The sequence below is a fragment of the Vidua chalybeata genome, chromosome 2, assembly GCF_026979565.1.
Source record: "Vidua chalybeata isolate OUT-0048 chromosome 2, bVidCha1 merged haplotype, whole genome shotgun sequence".
In the NCBI taxonomy this organism is placed as follows: Eukaryota; Metazoa; Chordata; class Aves; order Passeriformes; family Viduidae; genus Vidua; species Vidua chalybeata.
This window is the reverse complement of record NC_071531.1, coordinates 177,318-197,597: the sequence shown is the minus strand read 5'-3', so window position 1 is coordinate 197,597 and position 20,280 is coordinate 177,318. Positions and strand designations below refer to the sequence as shown.

General features: G+C 70.3%; 3 protein-coding genes across 10 annotated transcripts; 2 read left to right on the top strand and 1 right to left on the bottom strand.

The window, feature by feature from the left end:
- Positions 1-408: 408 nt before the first annotated feature.
- Positions 409-11,427, bottom strand: FHIP1B (FHF complex subunit HOOK interacting protein 1B). Of its 7 annotated transcripts, none has more exons than XM_053934199.1 (14): positions 11,290-11,361; positions 8,743-8,784; positions 6,988-7,249; positions 6,662-6,910; positions 5,888-6,274; positions 5,090-5,248; positions 4,923-5,009; positions 4,620-4,787; positions 4,364-4,443; positions 3,993-4,165; positions 2,299-3,252; positions 2,051-2,229; positions 1,644-1,806; positions 409-1,015 (listed from the first exon to the last, which is right to left on the bottom strand). In XM_053934199.1, exons 3-14 carry the CDS (start codon positions 7,123-7,125, stop codon positions 744-746), a joined length of 3,009 nt encoding a protein of 1,002 aa, XP_053790174.1. In that variant the 5' UTR covers positions 7,126-7,249; positions 8,743-8,784; positions 11,290-11,361; the 3' UTR covers positions 409-743. The 7 variants fall into 7 exon arrangements, with proteins under 7 accessions (XP_053790174.1, XP_053790172.1, XP_053790176.1 ...); XM_053934197.1 differs by lacking the exon at positions 11,290-11,361 and adding an exon at positions 11,183-11,271; XM_053934201.1 differs by lacking the exon at positions 11,290-11,361 and adding an exon at positions 11,183-11,271 and having other exon boundaries at positions 5,090-5,200.
- Positions 11,421-15,616, top strand: CNGA4 (cyclic nucleotide gated channel subunit alpha 4). Its single transcript, XM_053934215.1, has 5 exons — positions 11,421-11,670; positions 11,859-11,972; positions 12,055-12,161; positions 13,526-14,518; positions 14,604-15,616. The coding sequence occupies exons 1-5, from the start codon at positions 11,627-11,629 to the stop codon at positions 15,605-15,607; spliced, it is 2,262 nt and encodes a 753-aa protein (XP_053790190.1). The 5' UTR covers positions 11,421-11,626; the 3' UTR covers positions 15,608-15,616.
- A 272-nt stretch (positions 15,617-15,888) lies between these two features.
- CCKBR (cholecystokinin B receptor) lies at positions 15,889-19,858 on the top strand. Of its 2 annotated transcripts, XM_053934222.1 has the most exons (6): positions 15,889-15,945; positions 16,245-16,362; positions 17,582-17,833; positions 18,074-18,329; positions 18,400-18,527; positions 18,846-19,858. In XM_053934222.1, the coding sequence occupies exons 2-6, from the start codon at positions 16,248-16,250 to the stop codon at positions 19,361-19,363; spliced, it is 1,269 nt and encodes a 422-aa protein (XP_053790197.1). In that variant the 5' UTR covers positions 15,889-15,945; positions 16,245-16,247; the 3' UTR covers positions 19,364-19,858. The 2 variants fall into 2 exon arrangements, with proteins under 2 accessions (XP_053790197.1, XP_053790195.1); XM_053934220.1 differs by lacking the exon at positions 15,889-15,945 and having other exon boundaries at positions 16,106-16,362.
- The last annotated feature ends 422 nt before the right edge of the window (positions 19,859-20,280 follow it).

The window sequence follows — 20,280 nt, the reverse complement described above, 5'->3', positions numbered from 1 at the left end:
GTTTGGTACAGCCAGATAACAAATCCTCAGTCTGCAGCCAGTCAGGGTCTGTCCCGTTTGTGAGACACGGCCCGATCCGGCAGAGGTGAGGGCCATGAGCAGGGTCCTGGGGGAGTCCCTGGGGGCGTCCCTGGTCGGTGCTGGACGGGAACTGTGGTGGCACCTGGGGGCCAGGGCACCCCACACCCGGGGGACCAAAGCTGGCACCTGCTCCACGAGCCGCCTGCTGTCCCCGACAGTCACAGCTGCACCCCAGGGCCCGTGGCTGCCCACAGAGCCCCGGAGCCCTCCAGAGCTGAGCGGGGAGCAGAGCCGGGGTGTGTCAGGCAGCAGCAGATGCAATCCCGGCCGTGCAGGGCTGCCCTGGCCAGCCCCGCACCCCGAGAGCTGCACAGACGGAGGAGGCGCTGCCCTCAATCAGGCCCTTTATTCCCAAGGGTTCTACACAGCACAGACACACATCCCCTCCCCATGCACAGCCCCCCCAGCCCCTCGCCCCGGGGGTTGCATAGAGAGCGGCCGGGCGGGCACCAGGAACCCCCGGGGGGCCGAGGGGGGCAGAGCCAGCCCGCCCCGCGACCCCCGCCCCGCCAGCCCCGGGGACCCCAGGGTCCTGCCCTGCTGCCCCGGGGGGCGCGGGGCGAGGGCGGCCGCTCGCGTCCGAAGTGCGGCCCGGCCTCGGCCCGGCTCCGCCCCAATAAATTAAAAAGGTCCGAGTCCGGGTCAGAAAGGGGGCCCGGGGGTCACTCCTCGGGGGGCTCGGTGAGGAAGGGGGAGGTGACGGCGTGGGCCTGGGCGATGGCCGCCAGCTCCTTGAGGAACTCGCTGAAGATGACGGCGCAGTAGACGGCGTTGCGCACGCGCAGGGCCTCGCCGTGCCGCGCCGGGGGGGCCAGGGGGTGCAGCCCCCCGTCCCGCAGCCCCTGCAGCGCCAGCTGCGCCGCGTGCCGCGCGCGGGTCGGGCTGTTGGCGTGGCGCAGCAGCAGCTCCCCCAGGGACGGCTTCCGGCTGCGGGCTGCGGCACGCGGGGAGCGTCAGGGACACGGGGCCGGGAGGACGGGGGGCACCCGGCCCCCAGTGCAGCCCCCAGCCCAGCCCCCGGCCCCCAGCTCATCCCCTGGCCCCCAGCTCATCCCCCAGCCCAGCCCCCAGTGCAGCCCCCAGCCCCCAGCCCGGGCCCAAGGGACAGCTCGTGGCGAGCACAGGCGATGGCATCCAGGCCTCTGTGCAGCCCTCAGCTCCCCCACACCATCTCCAAGCCTCCTTATCACACAACACACAACCCCCAGGCCCCCTCCCCAGTCCCTGCATAGACCCCACAGCCCACCCAGACACCAGACTCCCAAAGCAAGCCCCAGCCCACCACACACATCCAGCCCCTTGTACAATGCAGCCTGCTGCAGAGCCCCCAGCCCCCCGTGCAGCCCCCAGCCCCCCCGGCAGCCCCCACCCCCTGCACAACACACTGTCCAGCCCCCAGACCCTGGGCAACACACAGGGCAGCCCCCAGCTCTTTATTCAACACATCATGCAGCCCCCAGCCCTTCACACAGCCCCCAGCCCCATGTGCCACTCCCAGCTGCCTGCAGAACCGCCAGCCCCCCAGGCAGACCCCAGCCCCCCGGGCAAGGCCCTGTCCTCACCCAGGGTGTCGGTGCGCCGCAGAGCAGGGACAGCCCCTGGCCCCTCAGCCCAGTCCAGCCGCCCCCGAGCAATCAGGTACTTCTTGGCCTTGAAGAGCAGCGCTGGGAAATCCTCTTGAGTGGCAGCAAAGCTCTCGATCTTGTTCTTCACCGAGCCCAGCACCTGCAGGACCACAGCACGGGGGTCCCCAGAGGAACAGGGGTCCCAATCAGATGGGGTATTCCCCTGAGCACAGGGTACCCCAACAGGAAAGGGGGGATCCAGAGGGGGTTACAGCCATGTGCCTGTGGCACTTGGGACATGGGGCAGGGGTGCGCTGGGCAGCACAGGGCGAACTCAGTGGTCTTGGGGTTAAAACCCTTTCCAATGGCTTCCCATGAGGGCAGGGGTTCCCCAGGGGCCATACCTGGAGCAGGGACTTGACACTGGGCTGGAAGACCATGTTGGTGTTGAGCAGGAAGGAGCGGAGCAGAGGCTGGGGGTAGCAGGCCAGCTGGGCCACCAGCCCCGTCAGCAGGAAGTTGACATACAGAGAGTTGTGGGGCATGTTCTCCAGCTTCCCAAACAGCACCGACACGAAGGGGCCTGGGGACATGGGGGGGTCAGACAGGGCCCCGCAGCGAGCCGGGACCCTCCCTGTCCCCCCGTGCCCACCTGTGAAGGGCTGGCTGGGGGGTGGCCCCACCGCCCGCGGCGGGCTGGCCACCACCTGCGCCAGGGGGTCTGGGGGCCGTGGCGGCGCCCGCCCGCTGCCCGCGTCCCCCTCGGGCAATGCAGAGAAGCTGGCAAAGGCCTCCTCCTCCTCGTGGGACAAGGGCGGCTCAGGGGCTTCCGTGGGGGTGGCTGGGGCTCCCCCCACGCCCCCGTTCTGCATCTCGGCCTCAATCTCACGCAGCTCCTCGGTGAAGGTCTCGATGGAGACACCGGCCCCAGGGGGCTCGGCGGGCACGCGGGCCAGCAGCTCCTCCAAGAGCGAGTCCACCGAGGGCAGAGGCTCCCAGCCAGGGGGCTGCGCCCGAGGGGCCCCGTTCGGAGCCCCCCCCTTGCCCTCCCCCTCGCCCTGGGGGCTCCGACGGACCTTCTTCACCACCACATCCCCCTCCGGCCGCCCTGGCTCAGCCGCCCCGTGCGCCCCGTTCACCAGCGTCCCCCCATCCCGGGGCTCGGGGCCAGGCCCCCCGGCCCTGGGCTCGTCGCCCCCGAGGGGTCCCCCCGGTGCCTCCCGCGCCCCCTCCTCGGGCAGCCCCCGCTTCTTAGTCCGTGGGGTGGGGGGTCCCGGGGGCCGCCCCGAGGGGCTGTCGGGGTCGGGCGTGGGGCCGGGGGCGCGGGGGTCCTCGCCGTCGTAGGGCGCCGACCAGACGCGGCAGGCCCAGGCGCAGCGGTCGATGCTGCGCCGCGCGTCCCGCAGGTATTCCAGGTAGTTCCTGTCCAGCTCCGCCACCTCGTCCCGAGGGCCGGGCCGGGGGGGGCTGCCCGCGGGGGGCCCGGGGGAGCGGGGGGCAGCGGCCTCGGCGGGGGCCGCGCTGGCCTGGCGCATGAAGAAGGAGAGGCGGGACGGCGTGGAGGGCTTCGGAGCCGGGGGGGCGTCTGCGCCGGGGCTGCCGTGGCCTGCAGGGGACACGGGGTCAGCACCGGGCTCAGCACCAGGCCCAGCACCAGGGGGTCAGCACCGGGCCCAGCACCGGGCTCAGCACCGGGCTCAGCACCAGGGGGGCAGCACCGGGCTCAGCACCGGGCTCAGCAGCGAGCCGGGGCTGGGGGAATTCCAGGTGCCACGGATGGTGGCACGAGGCTCAGCACTGAGCAGGCGGAGGAACGGGGTCCCAGCGGCTGCAGGGATGGCACGGGGGAGCGCAGTGCCAGGACAGGGCTCACGTACGTGGGGATCATGTGGCACGGGGGACTGTGCCAGGTGGGGTGGGGATGGGGCTCAGGTTGCCACAGGAATGGCACCAGGGGCTCAGCGCTGAGCTGGGACAGGGTCCAAGGGGACAGCAAGGCAGAGCTCAGCAATGGGACAGGATGGGGCCAAGGCATGAGGGGGCCACAGGGATGGCACAGCTGGGACTCATCAACAGCTTGGAGCAGGGGTGGGTTACAAGTGGCCATGGAGACCCCAGGAGAAGGCTCCACATCAAGCCAGAAGGGGGACAGGGCCTAAGGGGCCACAGGGATAGCGTGGGACAGCTCAGTGCCAAGCCAGGGTAGGAAAGGAGGCTGAGGGGCTGCGGGGATCCAGGGAGAGGGCTCAGTGTTGGGACAGGGTCCAAGGGGCCATGGGGATGGTGGGGTGAGGTTCAGCAGCAAGCTGGGAGGTGGAGGGGCTCTGAGGGGCCGCAGTGGCATACCCCTGGCCCGGGAGGGGGGCTCCTCGTCCCGGTCGCGGGGTGGTGGGGGGCTCTCGGGCCGGCAGCAGCGCGGGATGAGGGACAGGAACTTCGCCGCTGTCTTGCCGTAGATGTCCAGGTCCCGCACCGCCCGCTTCTGGCTCAGCATCACGTGGCTGCAGGGCAGCAGGTACCTGCGGGCAGGGTGGCACAGGGCAGCTGCAGGGGACACACGGGGACAGGGACCCTCCACAGGACCCCAGCCCCTTCACAGGGGGGCAAATGATGTGGCTGCTTCACATCCACACACCCACCTGGGAGCAACTCCCCAGGCCCATCCCAGAGGAGCCCCCAGAGTGGGCCAGCAGCAGGTGATCCCCGGCCCCCCTCACCTGAGCACCAGCTGCAGCATCACATCCTCACAGTTGAGGCTGAGCAGGGTCCGGAAGAGGCTCAGGGACACCATGCACAGCTGGGGACAGCGCAGGGCATCAGAGGGGCAGCGGAGCGGGCAGGGGCAGTGCCACCCACCCCATGGCAGGACAGGGGAAGGGGATGGGAATGGGACGGGACAAGGATGGGGACACTGGAGACGGGACAAAGATGAGGATGGGGACGTTGGGGGGCCGTGGGGGCCCCGGGGCTCACCCGGGAGTTGCTGTTGATGCGGCCCACCAGTGTGTCCAGGATGGTGGTGTTGTCGTGCCGGTGCAGCAGCACGAAGCGCAGGAAGGTTTTCAGCAGCGCCGTCTCGCTGACGCTGCGCAGGAACAGGTCCAGGTACGCCGTGCTCGCAATCATCTCCTCCACCGAGGTCTGCAGGAGGGGCACGTGCAGCTGGGAGCCACAGGGACAGGCACAACAGGCCCCTGCCCACCCGCACGGGCAGTGGTACGGGCAGGAGACCCCCAAGAGACCCCCATCCCACAGCTGCTGCCAGGGGTCCCTCACCTTGTGCAGCGCCGGCCCCATGACGGGCACAAGGAACCCGTTGTGGACGTAATCCACCAACTGCTTCTGCACCAGTGGGTGGGCGACCTGAGGGGTCGCAGAGGGGTCAGGCAGCCCCCTATGGGGCTGGGAGCCCATCACAGCTCCTCGCAGCCCCTCAGCCCCACCTGGATGACAGCATTGCAGAACTCAAGCGAGTTCATGAAGAGGACGAGGGAGGAGACGCCGATCCAGTCCTCCCGCCGCAGGAAGTGCCAGTCGTCTCCTCGCACCTCGATCTTGCGGGGCAGGGAGGAGTACAGGGCGCTCAGGCCCGTGGCCAGCACCTGGGAACACATGTACTCGGCTGCCCCGCAGCCCCTCGGACCTCCAGCTGCTGGACCCAGCTGGCCTTCCCCAAAGCCCAGGAACCTGCCCCCCACAAACCTGCCCCGCTCCAGCGCTGCAGGCAGGGCAGCTGGGCTGGGCCCTGCATCCACCGCTGACCCCAGGGAGCGGCCCCCTCATCCCCAGCCCAGCGCTGGGCCCTCCACCATCTCCAAGCCTCCAAGCCTCCATCATCACCAAGTCCCCTCACCATCTCCAAGCACCCTGTTCCCAGGCCCCTCATCCCCAAGCTCTCCATCATTTCCAGGCTACTCTGTCACCTCCAAGACCCCCATCACTTGCAGACCTTCCATCATCCCCACATTCCCCATCACCTCCAAGCCCTCTATCCCAAAGCTCTCCATCATTTGCAACCTCTCCATCGCCTAGCTTCCATCATTCCCAAGCCCCCCATAATCTCCAGCCCTGCCCTCCACCATCCCCAAGCCAGGGCAGGACTTCTCCCTCTAGGGCTGTCCACGGCTCTTGCCCCAGCTGGGCCAGCTCTGTGCCAGCAGTGCAGGGTGCCAGCACTGTCCCAGTGGACAGCGGACAGGAAGGCTGCCCCGAGGAGGGGGATGCCCCGCGGGGATCCGTACCGGGCAGAAGTAGGAGTTGTCGGTGATGGACTGGGCCACGGCGCGGTTGCTGGCCGACATGGCCATGATGAGCAGCAGCGCGTCCCGTGCCTGCTGGCCCCGTGCGCCCTCGTGGTGGATGAAGGGGATGAGGAGCGAGAAGATGATGAGGTTGGCGGGGCCCTGGTCCGTGTGGCTGTGGAAGAAGAGCTCCAGGATGGCCGGCTCGCGTGCCACGGAGACGCAGAGCTGGTTGAGCAGCAGCACCAGGCTGTTCTCCAGCGGGGCCGAGGCGGGCTCGGCGCACACGCTCAGCAGGCGCAGCAGCGGCGTCAGCACCGGCTTGTGCCGCAGCAGGGGCTGCCGGGCCTGGCTGATCAGCATCTCGTACAGCTTCAGCTGCTCCACCTGGCAACGAGGACACGGAGGAAAGGTACAGGGACCACCCGGTCCTGCTGTTCCTCCAGTACAACCCTGCCCACTCAACCACCGTCCCCAGGTGCCACATCCACATGGCCGTGAAATCCCCCCGGGGCTGGGGATTCCAGCACTGCCCTGGGCCATCTGTGACAGGGCTGGAGGAAATTCCTTCCATGAGGAATTTCCTCCAGCGTCACAGAGTTTTCAGGATGGCTCGGGTAGTCTCAACCCCAGTTCAACCTGAACATGCCATGGGACAGTGCCCTACCCTTGGCCTGACTGACCCTCAACCCAGCACCTTCACCCTTTGGCTCCAGCCTGTCCCAGCCTCCCCACAAACCCCCCAGAGACCCCCTCCGCTCCCCTCACTCAGACCTTCCTCTCCTCGGTGAAGTCGCCCTGCAGATGCCAGCACAGGAGCCGCTCCAGCAGGTTCTCAGCAGCCACAAACTCCAGGATGGGCCCGCAGGCCATGTCCCCGTCCCCCTGTGACCTGTCCTTGTCCCCGTCCCCCCAGGGCCGGTCCTCAGCCAGCAGGTTCAGCATCTGGTAGGTGTTGTTGCGGACGGCGCTGAGGTCATCGGGGGCTGGTTTGCTCCCGCGCCGCTCCAGGATCCGCAGCACCTGTGGGAGGGGGCCTGGCAGTGGGGGCCGGGGGCTGCAGGGCCGGGGGACGCTCGCTGTCCCCCCGCCCCACTCACCTGTGCCCAGTGGTTCTTGAAGACCATGAGGCAGGTCTCGGGGTCAGCGGTGACGGGGGGCTGCAGGCTGGCGCTGCGGGGGGCTCGCTGCCCGCCCGCCCGTGGGGTCAGCTTGCTCAGCCAGCTCATCCTCTCCATCGGCACGGGGTCACAGACAGCACCGGGGCACCCCAGCCGGCCTGGGGGCGGCCTGGCACCACCGTGGGGGCACAGGGCAGCGGGCGGGATGCCAGGGTCCTTTCTCCATGCTGCTGCCAGCGGGCTGCAGGGAGAGGGGCCGTCAGAGACCCCCAGGGAGGGAGGCAGAAGGGAAAGGAGGAGGGAAGCCAGGAAGGAAGAAAGTCAGGAGGAAGAGACTGCTATCAAGAGGAAAGGCAGGCAGGAGAGACAGAGCAGTGGGAACTGGGTCGGGCAAGCATGGAGGACTCTGGATCCCAGCCCTGCTCACACCCCGTACTGGACTTTACACCAGGAACCAGCCCAGCATGGGTGTGGGGAGTACCCAGCAGCCACAGGGACACCAGGACAGCTGGGACAGCTGCCCACCCCCATGCTCAGCAGCACCCACGGCCAGTGCAGCACGACGGCGCTGCCAGGATATTTTTAGGGCCCCGTGCCCTAGCACCACCACTGCCACTGCAGGCACCAGCACGGGACTGAGCACTAAGGCCCCAGAGCCGGCAGCACCGCTGTGCCTGGGGACAAAGAGACACCGCAGGGGCCCCCCAGTCCCCCAGCAGCATGTGGGGAGGGCAGCGGCTTTGAGAGCCAGTGCCACAGCCCTTGCATGGCGCTTGGGGAAGTGGAAGTGCCATTAAAGACACCCCAAACCACAGCAGCAGGAAGGGAAAGTGGCTGAAGCTGGGGCAGTGGGACACAGCAGGGGCAGGGCCTGTCTATTTATACCCGGCTCAGCCCATCCCACCCACAGCCAGCTCGTGTGGCTGCTAAAGTTAGAGCCACTGAATGCCGGGGCAGTGCCAGCCCTGCCACCCAGCACTGCGGCCCCAGCAGCAGGAACCAAAGGCCACAGTGTGGCACACCGGGACACCTAGGGCAGGGACCCGTGTGACACACGGCCAGAGCCACGCTGGTGGGACAGGGACACCAGCTGTCACCACTTCTGTCCTGGTACCAGTGCCCCCTCACCCCAAGCTGGCTGTGCCTGTCACATGCCAAAGGACCCAGCCACTGGGGCAAAGCACGGGGCTGTAGCACCACGCCAGTGTCACCCCAGTGTCACCCCAGTGTCACCCAGACGGGCTGCGGTGGGGGAGCGCCCTCCGCCTGGGCAGCAAGTAGCCGAGCACTGGGGGGGGAACAGGTGCCACCAGACCAGGGAAAGGGACACTGCAGGCAGGGACACCGAGGGCACAGGGACACCAGGTGCCATCAGGGCAAGGACAGGGACCCCGGGGCACGGCCACCACGGGCAGAGGATGGCACCCAGTGCCAGGAGGTCGTGGGTGATGAGCACTGGCCCCTCCGATGCAACCGGGAACCGAAGCACCGTGTGGTCACCGAGGGGTCGGCAGGGCGGTGGCCGGTAGGCGCCGGTGGTCCGGGTGAGGCGAGGGGCGGTCACAGCCCAGGGCTGCCCCCAGCCGGGGCCGCGGTCCCCCAGCCCGCGGAGGCTGCTGCTCACTTGGGCATCCTCAATCCCGGAGCCACGGAGACACCGGGACCGGGACGCCCTCAGGCTCCGGGGTCACGCATAACCGGGACCCTAGGATGCCGCGGGGCCGGGCCGCCTACCTGGGTCAAGGTCGCGGCGGTCCCGTCCCGTCAGCGCCGCACCTGGGCAGGGCAGAGGCGGCGTTGGACGCGGGGCCGGGAAGCCCCCGGGACCCCGCGGGCCTCGGCGGGACTGGGCCCCTCGCCCCACGGCACCGCGGCCCGCTCGGACCCGCCCCCGCCGCGGCCCCCTCACCCCGGACACCGCCCGGGCCGGGCCGGTCCCTCCGGCCCCGCGCGGCCAAGGGCGGGCGGCGGCCCGGGCACCCCGGCACCGCGGCAGAAGGGCGGCTGGACCTGCCCCGAGGCCCGCCCCGCTGCCCGCAGCCCCCGCTCCCGCTGTCCCCGCTAGCGGGGCCCCCATTGCCGGTGTTCCGGTGCCCCCCGGCCGCTCCCGGTCCGCCCCGGTGCCGCCGCTCACCGCCCGCCCCCGCCACGGGCCCCGCGCTCCCGACGCCATCTTCCCGCCGCGCCCGACGCACCGCGCGCGCTGGCCACGCCCACCGCCGGCTGGGCCACGCCCGCCGCGGCGCAGGGACACGCCCACACCTCTTGGTGGGCGTGGCCTCTCCGAGAAAGCCCGAGCGCTCATTGGCTAGGCTGTGAGTGGGGCGGGGCTGGGCGGGGCCGGGGCGCGTGGGGACCGGGACAGCCCGGGAGCAGGGACAGGCGGAACCGGGACAGACCGGGACAGCCCGGCACCGGGACAGCCCGGGACAGCCCGGGAGCAGGGACAGGCGGAACCGGGACAGACCGGGACAGCCCGGCACCGGGACAGCCCGGGAGCAGGGACAGGCGGAACCGGGACAGACCGGGACAGCCCGGCACCGGGACAGCCCGGGAGCAGGGACAGGCGCAACCGGGACAGACCGGGACCGGAACAGCCCGGGACAGCCCGGGAGCAGGGACAGCCCGGAACCGGGACAGCCCGGGAGCAGGGACAGGCGGAACCGGGACAGACCGGGACAGCCCGGCACCGGGACAGCCCGGGAGCAGGGACAGGCGGAACCGGGACAGCCCGGCACCGGAACAGCCCGGGACAGCCCGGGAGCAGGGACAGCCCGGGACAGCCCGGAACCGGGACAGCCCGGGAGCAGGGACAGGCGGAACCGGGACAGACCGGGACAGCCCGGCACCGGGACAGCCCGGGAGCAGGGACAGGCGGAACCGGGACAGACCGGGACAGCCCGGCACCGGGACAGCCCGGGAGCAGGGACAGCCCGGGACAGCCCGGAACCGGGACAGCCCGGGAGCAGGGACAGGCGGAACCGGGACAGACCGGGACCGGGACAGCCCGGAACAGCCCGGGAGCAGGGACAGGCGGAACCGGGACAGACCGGGACCGGGACAGCCCGGCACCGGGACAGCCCGGGACAGCCCGGGAGCAGGGACAGCCCGGGACAGCCCGGGATAGCCCGGAACCGGGACAGACCGGGACAGCCCGGCACCGGGACAGCCCGGGAGCAGGGACAGGCGGAACCGGGACAGACCGGGACAGCCCGGCACCGGGACAGCCCGGGAGCAGGGACGGGCGGAACCGGGACAGCCCGGGAGCAGGGACAGCCCGGGAGCAGGGACAGGCGGAACCGGGACAGACCGGGACCGGGACAGCCCGGCACCGGGACAGCCCGGGACAGCCCGGGAGCAGGGACAGGCGGAACCGGGACAGCCCGGGACAGCCCGGGAGCAGGGACAGGCAGAACCGGGACAGACCGGGACAGCCCGGGAGCAGGGACAGGCGGAACCGGGACAGCCCGGGACAGCCCGGGAGCAGGGACAGGCGGAACCGGGACAGCCCGGCACCGGGACAGCCCGGGAGCAGGGACAGGCGGAACCGGGACAGCCCGGGACAGCCCGGGAGCAGGGACAGGCGGAACCGGGACATCCCGGGACTGGAACAGCCCGGGACAGCCCGGCACCGGGACAGCCCGGGAGCAGGGACAGGCGGAACCAGGACAGCCCGGGACCGGAACAGCCCGGGACAGCCCGGGAGCAGGGACAGGCGGAACCGGGACAGCCCGGGACCGGAACAGCCCGGGACAGCCCGGGACCGGGACAGCCCGGGACAGCCCGGGACAGCCCGGCACCGGGACAGCCCGGGACCCGGACAGCCCCGCACCGGACACCCTATACGAGCGCGCCCCGGAGCGGGGCATGCCCAGAAACCGGGAAACCCTCTGAGCCGGGCAGCGTAACCGGGTACCCAGGGGCTGGCACTCCCGGCACCGAGAGCCCCAGCACGGGCGCCACTCGGAACTGGGCAGCCCGCTGGCCCAGCCGCCCCTGTACTGGGAACCCTCGTATCTGCCACCCCAGTACCGGGTAACCCTGCAACGGACAACCCCTGCACAGTGCACCTACCGGAACTGAGCACCTCAGAGTCGGGCACCCCGGTACCGGGACCCCCCAGAACCCCAGAAACGGGCCCTCCCTGGCCCTGGGCACCCTCGTGCCAGATTACCTTGTACCGAGCACCCTGTGCCAGGCAGCCCCGTACCAGGCGCTGGGAGCTGCCGCCGCCTCTGCACGGGCACGGCCTGGCACCGGCCGCTGTTCCTGGAGGCTCACCTGAGCCCCGGCACACCTGGCCACGGCTCCGTGCCCCAGCGCGCCCGGTGGACCTGGCACGGTGGCTGTCTCAGCCCAGGCGTCCCGGGGGCCGGTGGGTACCCCGGGGACGCCTCGTTGCCAGGACACGGCCGGTGCCGCAGGAGCCGCGCGGCTGCGTCCCCTCGAGGCACCGCGCCTGGCACCGGGGCAGGCAGCACCCGGCAGTGCTCAGGTGCTCAGGACCCCCGGCTAGCGGGACGCACAGGATCCCCGCCGTGAAGGATCCCACCGGGACCCTCGGCTCCCTCCTGTCCTGCCGCTGGGCCGGCTCCAGCCCGGCAGCCCCTCTGGAGCCATGGCCACAGCCAGGGCTGGCACCGGCGCCGGACGTTCCACGGGGTGAGCGGGGCACGGCGGCCGCCGGTGGGGTGGGGGGGGGGGGGGTAGGGTCACCGCAGGGACCCCCTCAGTCCCACAGCTGCCGGGGGGGCTGGCTGAGCCTTAGGGCCACCAGCAGCTGGGGCTGAGCGCGGGCAGAGGGACCCCACATGAGGACGGAGTGACCCCGGGTCCCCCTGCGCCCCCAGGTGCACTGCCACCCCCCGGAACTGGAGCCTGGACCCCGCCGGGGACTGGCACTACAGGTGGATCAGCCTCATGGTGCTGCCCATCCTTTACAACTGGGTCGTCCTCATCCTCAGGTGCCAGGCAGGAGGGCTGGGTGGGGGTGTGGGGTGTCCTGGCCCCATCCCAGTGATGCCTCATGATGCCACTCGTACCCAGGTGCTGCTTCCCCGAGGTGCAGGAGGCACACGTGGGGCTGTGGCAGGCCCTGGACGGGCTCAGCGACACACTGTACCTGCTGGACATGGCCGTGCGCCTCCACACAGGTGTGTACACGCACACAGACAGACAGACAGGTGCACACAGACAGACACACACACAGAGACACACAGGTGTGTACACAGACACTCAGGTACACACAGACACAGACACACAGGTGTGTACGCACACACAGACAGACAGGTGCACAGAGACAGAGACACACACACACAGAGACACACAGGTGTGTACACAGACACACAGACGCACAGGTACACACACACAAACAGACAGACAGGTGCACACAGACACAGACACACACACACAGAGACACACAGGTGTGTACACAGACACACAGACGCACAGGTACACACACACAAACAGACAGACAGGTGCACACAGACACAGACAGAGAGACAGGTGCACACACACAGAGACAGAGACAAGGTGTGTACACAGACACACAGACACACAGGTACATACAGACACACAGATGCACAGGTGTGTACACACACAGAGATACAGGTGTGTACACACACGCAGACACACAGGTACACACAGACACACAGGTGTGTACACACACAGACACACACAGACACATGGGTACACACACACAGACAGACAGGTACACACAGACACACAGGTGTGTACACACACAGACACACACAGACACATGGGTACACACACACAGACAGACAGGTACACACAGACACAGGTGTGTACACAGACACACACACAGGTACACACACACACAGACAGGTACACACAGACACACAGGTGTGTACACACACAGACACACAGGTGTGTACACAGACACACACACAGGTACACACACACACAGACAGACAGGTACACACAGACACACAGGTGTGTACACACACAGACACAGACACACAGGTGTGTACACAGACACACACACAGGTACACACACACACAGACACAGACGTACACATGTGTACAAACACACACGCAGATGTATACATACACACACACACGCGCAGGTGTGTACATGCACATACATGAAGGTGTGTACAAACACATACACACATATGCAAGCATGTATACACACACACACACACATGTACGTGTACAGGTGTGCACATGCACACACACACACACATGCAGGTGTGTACAGGTACGTACACACATGTGCACTCCCACCCCGTACAGCCACCACCCAGCCCTACCCAGAGGATGTCTGGGTGGGTGGTCTGGAGTCCCGGCACCCACCGCTCACCCCCTCAGCCCCATGGCAGCGCAGGGGCCGCCAGTGACATCCCGCAGGGTGCCCATCCAGGGGTCCTGTGCCCCATGCTGGGCACCGGCGTGGTCCCCGCTGCGAGCCCTCTGCCCGCACGGGGAGGTGAGCAGCCCCTGCCCCTCCAGGGCCGGGTGCCCTGTAGTGCCGTGGCTACCCTGGCTGCCCACTCAGGTTTCCTGGAGGACGGCATCCTGGTGCGGGACGTCAGGCGGACGCGGCGGCGCTATCTGGGCTCCTGGACCTTCCCCTGGGATGTGATGGCCGTGCTGCCCACCGAGCTGCTCTGTCTGCTCCCCGGGGTCCCGAGGGTCCCGGGGGTGCCAGCGGCACGTGCCAACCGCTGCCTACGGGTGCCGCGACTCTTGGAGGCCTTCGACCGGTGCGAGACGCGCACGGGACGGCCCAACGTGTTCCGCATGGCCAAGCTGATGCTGTACCTGCTGCTGGGCATCCACTGGCATGGATGCCTCTACTTCGCGCTGTCGGCACGCCTGGGGCTGGGCGTCGACCCCTGGGTCTGCCCCAGCTTCACCCGACTGCTGCGCCGCTACTTGCACAGCTTCTACTTCTCCACGCTGGTCCTGGCCACAGTGGGCGACACGCCGGCACCGCAGCGCGAGGAGGAGTTCCTCTTCCTCACCGCCGGCTTCCTCCTGGCCGTGCTGGGCTTCGCCACCATCACCGGCAGCATCAGCACCGTCATTGTCAACCTCAGCTCAGCCGCCACCGCCTTCTACCCCGACGCGGGGCCGGTGCGGCGCTACCTGCGGGCGTGGGGCGTGGGCGGGCGGCTGGCGGGACGCGTGGCGCGCTGGCACCAGCACCTGCGGGCGCAGCGCAAGCTGCCGGCCGAGTGGGAGGTGCTGCAGCACCTGCCGCAGGGCCTGCGGGCCGAGGTGGCCGCCGGCGTGCACCTGGCGGCCCTGCGGCGCGTGGGGCTGTTCCGCAGCTGGGAGCACGGCGTGCTGCGGCAGCTGGTGCTGCGCCTGCGGCCGCAGGTCTTCTGCCCCGGCGAGTTCGTGTGCCGGCGCGGGGACGTGGGCCGCGAGATGTACTTCATCCGCGAGGGCCGCCTGGCCGTGGTGGCCGAGGACGGCGTCACGCAGCTGGCCGTGCTGGGCGAGGGGCTCTACTTCGGGGAGATCAGCCTCATCAACATCAAGGGTGAGCTCCGCACTGCGCCCTGATGCTGCCCTGTGGCCCCCTCGGGCTCGTGGCCCCCTCGGGCTCACGGCCCCCTGCCCCACAGGCAACATGGCCGGGAACCGGCGCACGGCCAACATCCTGAGCATCGGGTACTCAGACCTGTTCTGCCTGGGCAAGGAGGACCTGGCAGAGGTGCTGGCCGAGTTCCCCTGTGCCCGTGCTGCCATGGAGGCCAAGGGCCGGGAGCTGCTGCTGCGCATGGGCCAGCTCGACACCAGAGCTGAGGCGGCAGCACTGGCGGCCGAGGCCAAGGCGGAGCAGCGGCTGCAGGGGCTGGAGGTGGCCCTGGAGGGGCTCCAGACGCGGGCAGCACGGCTGCTGGCACAGCTGGAGGCCGGTGCCCTGCGCATGGCCCTGCGCGTCCGGCGCCTCGAGGGACGGCTGCAGCTGCGGGGCAGAGCAGAGCGGGCGGATGGGGCGGCAGGAACGGCAGGAACGGCCTCACCGCAGCGGCCTGCCAGCCCACGGGGTGCTACCGGGGGACAGGGCCCCCCCAGAGAGCAGGCTTCAACCAAGGCACAGGCTGTCCTCAGGGCACACGGTCCCCTCGGGGAGCAGGGTCCCTCCAAGGTGCAGGGTGCCCCCAGGGCAGAGGGTCCTGCCCAGGAACCAGGTTCTGCAGGTGGGCAGGGTCCCACTGGGGTGCAGGGCCCCTCCAAGGCACGGAGTCCCCACAGGGCACACAGTCCCCATAGAGCACAAGGGCCCAGCAACATGCAAGGTCCTCCCAAAGCACACGATACCCCCACGGTGCAGGGGCCCCTCAGGGCACGGGGTCACATTGGGGCACGGGGTCCTCGTGGCATGCGTGGCCCCAGCGGGGCACAGGCTCCCCTCAAGCCTGGTACCCCCATGTTACAGGGTCCCCTCAGGGCACAGGGGCAGACTGGGGCACGAGGTCCCAGCGGCGTGTATGGTCCCCACAGGGCACGGGCTCTCCCCAGGGCACGGGGTCCCTCTGGGTCACAGAGATCCACGGGGGCGCATGATGTCTCCGGGGCTCAGGGGCTCGCGGTCCCACGAGGGGTGGGGGTGCCGCGGGACTAGTTCCACGGTGCTGAGGGGTGACCTGGAGGGGGACACAGCAGCGACCACTGTTGTCGGGTGACACCGACAGCTGCTGCTGCGGGACGGGGACAGGGACGAGGAAGGAGCCGGGATGGGGACGGGTCAGGGTCACGGAGTTTCGGAGCCGTGAACAGCTCGGGACCCCCAGCCCCGCCGGGCCGTCCCGGGGCAGCCGCAGGGACGCGGTGACAGACATCGCGGTGACGGCCGTCGCCGTCGCCCGGTGCCTCACGAGCGCTCCCGGCGAGCCCCCCCGAAGCTGCCCGACCCGCCCGGGACTCCGGCTGCAGCCCGGTACTCCCCGAGACGCGCTCCCGGTACTCTCCATGGCCCCGCCCGTCCCCCACCGTCCCGGGCTCCCCCTGTTCCCGCCTCCACCGCGCCCCCCAGCACCCCCCGGGCTCCCCCCGCCGCCGCCACCGCCCCCCGCCCCCGGCCCGCCCCGCGCCGGGCGCCGCCCCCGCTTATCCACCGGCGGCTCCGAGCGGATCGGAGCCTCGTCCCTCCCGGAGCCTCCCGGTGCCTGATCCTTCCCGGTGCCTCCTGCCGGAGGAGGGGCGGGGGAAGGCGGGGGGTCCCCGCCATGGACCCCCGGCCCCTCAACGAATCGCTGCAGGAGATGCTCTGCCGCTCCGGGAACGGCACCGGCAACGGACCCGGCACCGGCAACGGGACCAACGGCTCGGTCTGCGACCTCCTCCGCAGGGGCCTCCGCGGGCCCCCGGCGCCCAGAGGTGAGAGCGGGGGCGGGGGGAAGGAGCGGGATGGACCCGGGAAGGAACCCCCGCTTCGTGCCCGGCCCTGTGCCCCCCGGCACGCCGGCACCCCGCTTCGTCCCGCCGTGCCACCCCGGTGCCCGCCGCCCTGCGCTCCGGTTCTCCCGGTCCCCGACCGCTGCCGCTCCCGTTCCCCGCCGTGCCCCCCATCGCACCCGTCATCCCCGATCCCCGCGCCCCGGCCGCGGGCTCGGGGGCCCCGGCACTGCCCAGGGATTCCGATGCGGATCTCGGCGCTGCCTGGGGGAACACGCCGGGCTGTGCCGGTGGCAGCAGGAGGGCGGAGGGGACTCCAACAGGGACTCCACGGACACAGACAGCGCCCGCCCCGCACCCCTTCCCCACTGCCGGGGCCGGGACCTCCAGCTGGACCCTCGACTGGGACGCCCACATCCCACCCTCCGCCAGAACCAAGAGCCCGAACCTCATCCCAGCCCCCGCCTGGGGCCCCTGCTCCGACTTGTCACTCCGCTCTCCGGGCAGGACGTCCCCGGTCCCCGCGCCGGCGGGGGAGCCGTAGCTCAGCACCGAGGCGGAGGGTGGGCAGGATGGGGGCACCCACCTGGATGAGGGTCCCTCAGCCTCAAGGAATTGAGCCGAGGATCGTGGGGTTCACCCCAAATCCCGGCGGCTGCCACACGGGGGGTGGGAAACGATGCACTCATCTGATGGGTCTCCAGCGAGCTTGCGCTGGTCACGTCGGACCCCCGGTGTCCCAGTGCCCGGGCCTGTGCTGGGGCGCCTGTGGGGTGCCTTCAGAGCGTGTCTGGGGGGCCACCGAGCTACCCTTGGGGTGCCGTGGGAGAGTCTCTGTGGTGGCCTCGGGAGTGCTTTCAGAGTGCCTCTGGGGTGCCACCTGGGCGCCTCTGGGGTGCACCGGGGTGCCTCTGGGGTGAACCCGCAGTGCCTCTGGGGTGAACCCGCAGTGCCTCTGGGGTGAACCCGCAGTGCCTCTGGGGTGAACCGGGGTGCCTCTGGGATGAACCCGCAGTGCCTCTGGGGTGCACCCGGAGTGCCTCTGGGGTGAACCCGGAGCGCCTCTGGGGTGAACCGGGGTGCCTCTGGGATGAACCCGCAGTGCCTCTGGGGTGCACCCGGAGTGCCTCTGGGGTGAACCCGGAGCGCCTCTGGGGTGCCCGCGGGGTGCCAGTGCAGCGCCGTGCCCCGCTGCCCGCAGAGCTGGACGTGGCGGTGCGCGTGGTGCTGTACGTGCTGATCTTCGTGCTGAGCGTCGGGGGCAACGCGCTGGTGGTGGCCGTGCTGGCGCTGAACCGGCGGCTGCGCACCGTCACCAACTGCTTCCTGCTGTCCCTGGCCCTGAGTGACCTGCTCCTGGCGCTGTGCTGCATGCCCTTCACCCTGCTGCCCGGCCTCATGGGCGCCTTCATCTTCGGCGACGTCGTCTGCAAGCTCGTCGCCTACCTCATGGGTAGGGTGGGGCACGGCGGGGGCTTGTCCCTCCCTCGTGGGTGGGGTGGGGACGGCGGGGGGGGCCTCATCCCGGCCTTGTCGGTACCTGGGGGCGCAGGGAGGGGCTCGTCCCTCCCCCGTGGGTACGCGGAGGGTTATCCCCGCCTCATGGGTGCATGGAATACAGCGGGGGGGCCTCAGGAGGAGGCGGGGACCGCAGTGTCACGCCATGCCCACTGACGCCCCCCGCCACCCGCAGGGGTCTCGGTGGCCGTGTCCACCTTCAGCCTGGTGGCCATCGCCATCGAGCGCTACAGTGCCATCTGCAACCCGCTGCAGTCGCGCGCCTGGCAGACGCGGTCCCACGCGTGCCGCGTCATCGCGGGCACCTGGGCGCTGGCGGCGCTGCTGATGCTGCCCTACGCCGTGTACAGCACCACGCGGCCCGCGGCCCCGCGCCCGCCCCCCGCGCAGTGCACGCACCACTGGCCCAGCGAGCGCGTCCGGCAGGTCTGGTGAGTCCCGGGGAGGGAGGGGGGACGCGGGCGTGAGGGGACGCCAGGTGACGGGGGCCACCTGTCCCAGGTACGTCCTGCTGCTCCTCGTGCTCTTCTTCATCCCGGGCGTGGTGATGACGGTGGCGTACGGGCTCATCTCCCGCGAGCTCTACCGCGGCATCCACTTCGAGCTGGACGTCAAGAGGGAGGTGGCAGGTGAGGGGAAGGGGCGGGGGTGACGCTGGGGGCGACTCCTGCTCGGCGTGACTCCTGTGTGGGCAGAGTGCCCACCCTAGCAGGAGAGGCAGGGCTGAGCCCTCACCCCTGCTCCCCACAGCAGTGTGCTCCTCAGGGACACCCCCCTTTCCCGGGGACCTCCTTGTAGCCGTGGGATGCAGCATGTCCCCACGGTGCCATTGCCATTTCCATGTCCCCTGCACCCCATCCCATTCTCCTGGAGGATGCTCCCGCGGTGCTGGGATGCAGCGTGTCCCTGCAGTGCCGTGGCCGTGACCATGCCTCCTCACTCCGCAGGCCAGCGTGGCATCGGGGGGGACTCGGCGCCCACGTGCGATGAGGGTGACGGGTGCTACCTGCAGCTGTCGCGTCCGGGCGCAGCGCTGGAGCTGCGGGCGCTGGGGGCGGCCGCGCAGCACGACCGAGCCCGCATCAACAGCTCGGGGGCCCAGCTGGCGGCCAAGCGGCGCGTGATCCGCATGCTGGTGGTCATCGTGGCCATGTTCTTCCTCTGCTGGCTGCCCATCTTCGCCGCCAACACCTGGCGTGCCTTTGCCCCGCGGGCAGCCCAGCGGGCGCTCTCGGGCACCCCCATCGCCTTCATCCACCTGCTGTCCTACACCTCCGCCTGCGCCAACCCCCTCATCTACTGCTTCATGAACCGCCGCTTCCGCAAGGCCTTCGGGGCCACCTGCGCAGGCTGGGGGTGCCGCCGCGCCTGCCCCCGCCGCCCGCCCGAGGACGAGCCCCCCATGGCCAGCGCCTCGCTCTCCAAGTTCAGCTACACCACCGTCAGCAGCCTGGGACCCCCCTGAGCCGGCACCCCCGAGCTGGAGCCCCCTAAGCCCTCCAACACCAGTGCCTGGGGCCCACGCCAGCTGGACCCCCACCAGCCCCCAAGGCCAACACCTTTCTGTCCAAGTTCAGCTACAGCATCCTCAGCAGCCTGGGACCCCTGAGCTAGCCCCCCTTAGGTGCCCTGACAGCAGTGCCTGGCCGCCCCCGAGCTGGACACCCCCAGCAGATCGCCCCTGAGCATGAACCCCTGCCCTGCCAGCACCTCCGTGCCCCCCTCCGGTGCCCCCCCAGCCGCCCGCCCTCCCGGGACACCCTTGCCCACCCACTCCCCGCTCAATCCCAGTGGCCCCGAGCCCCGGCTGGGTGGGGGCGAGGGGCGCGCCGGAGGACCCTTGGGGCCGGGCAGGTCGGAGGCTGAGGGAGGTCGAGGAACCCCCAGCCCAGCTCAGCCCGGGGTCTCCCCGCGCTGCTCCCCGGCTACGGTCACAATAAACTGACCCCGTGCCCACCTACGCCGCTGCTCCCAGCGCTCCTGCCCCGCCGGCACGGAGGCTCCGCGGGGCAGCTCCGGGCGGGACGTGGGGGCGGCACCGCGCGGGGCTCGGGGGGCTGCGGGCTGGGACCCTCCTCTGCGGGAACCGCCGAGCCCGGCGGCGGCGGCTGGGGGCATGGACCCCCGGGCCCGGTGCGCCCAGTGCCGCCCCGGGGGGGGACCGTGCGCGGAGGAGGGGACCCCAGCGGAGGGGCACCCCGGGGAGCGCCGGCGGCCCCAGGACTCCATCTCCCATCATGCCTCGCGCTCTTTGCGTCGGCCCGGCTCCTGCATTTGCATACGGCTCCCCGCCCCGGGTGGCCACGCCCAGCCCCGCGGGCATTGGTCACGCCCCCTTTATGGCCACGCCCCCAGCCCCTCGGCCATTGCGCCGGGGGCGGG

What these genes read in the sequence shown, in the direction of transcription:
- FHIP1B (XM_053934203.1), bottom strand. Translation starts at nt 7,125, where the DNA reads ATGGAGAGGATGAGCTGGCTGAGCAAGCTGACCCCACGGGCGGGCGGG. An exon ending in TGGGGCCGGCGCTGCACAAG is followed by an intron (nt 4,788 to 4,922) that starts GTGAGGGACCCC and finishes CCCCTCCTGCAG; the next exon opens with ACCTCGGTGGAGGAGATGAT. An exon ending in GCATCAACAGCAACTCCCGG is followed by an intron (nt 4,444 to 4,619) that starts GTGAGCCCCGGG and finishes CGCTGTCCCCAG; the next exon opens with CTGTGCATGGTGTCCCTGAG.
- CNGA4 (XM_053934215.1), top strand. Translation starts at nt 11,627, where the DNA reads ATGGCCACAGCCAGGGCTGGCACCGGCGCCGGACGTTCCACGGG. An exon ending in GGCCGTGCGCCTCCACACAG is followed by an intron (nt 12,162 to 13,525) that starts GTGTGTACACGC and finishes CTGCCCACTCAG; the next exon opens with GTTTCCTGGAGGACGGCATC. An exon ending in CAGCCTCATCAACATCAAGG is followed by an intron (nt 14,519 to 14,603) that starts GTGAGCTCCGCA and finishes CCTGCCCCACAG; the next exon opens with GCAACATGGCCGGGAACCGG.
- CCKBR (XM_053934220.1), top strand. Translation starts at nt 16,212, where the DNA reads ATGGACCCCCGGCCCCTCAACGAATCGCTGCAGGAGATGCTCTGCCGC. An exon ending in CGGGCCCCCGGCGCCCAGAG is followed by an intron (nt 16,363 to 17,581) that starts GTGAGAGCGGGG and finishes CGCTGCCCGCAG; the next exon opens with AGCTGGACGTGGCGGTGCGC. An exon ending in GCTCGTCGCCTACCTCATGG is followed by an intron (nt 17,834 to 18,073) that starts GTAGGGTGGGGC and finishes CGCCACCCGCAG; the next exon opens with GGGTCTCGGTGGCCGTGTCC.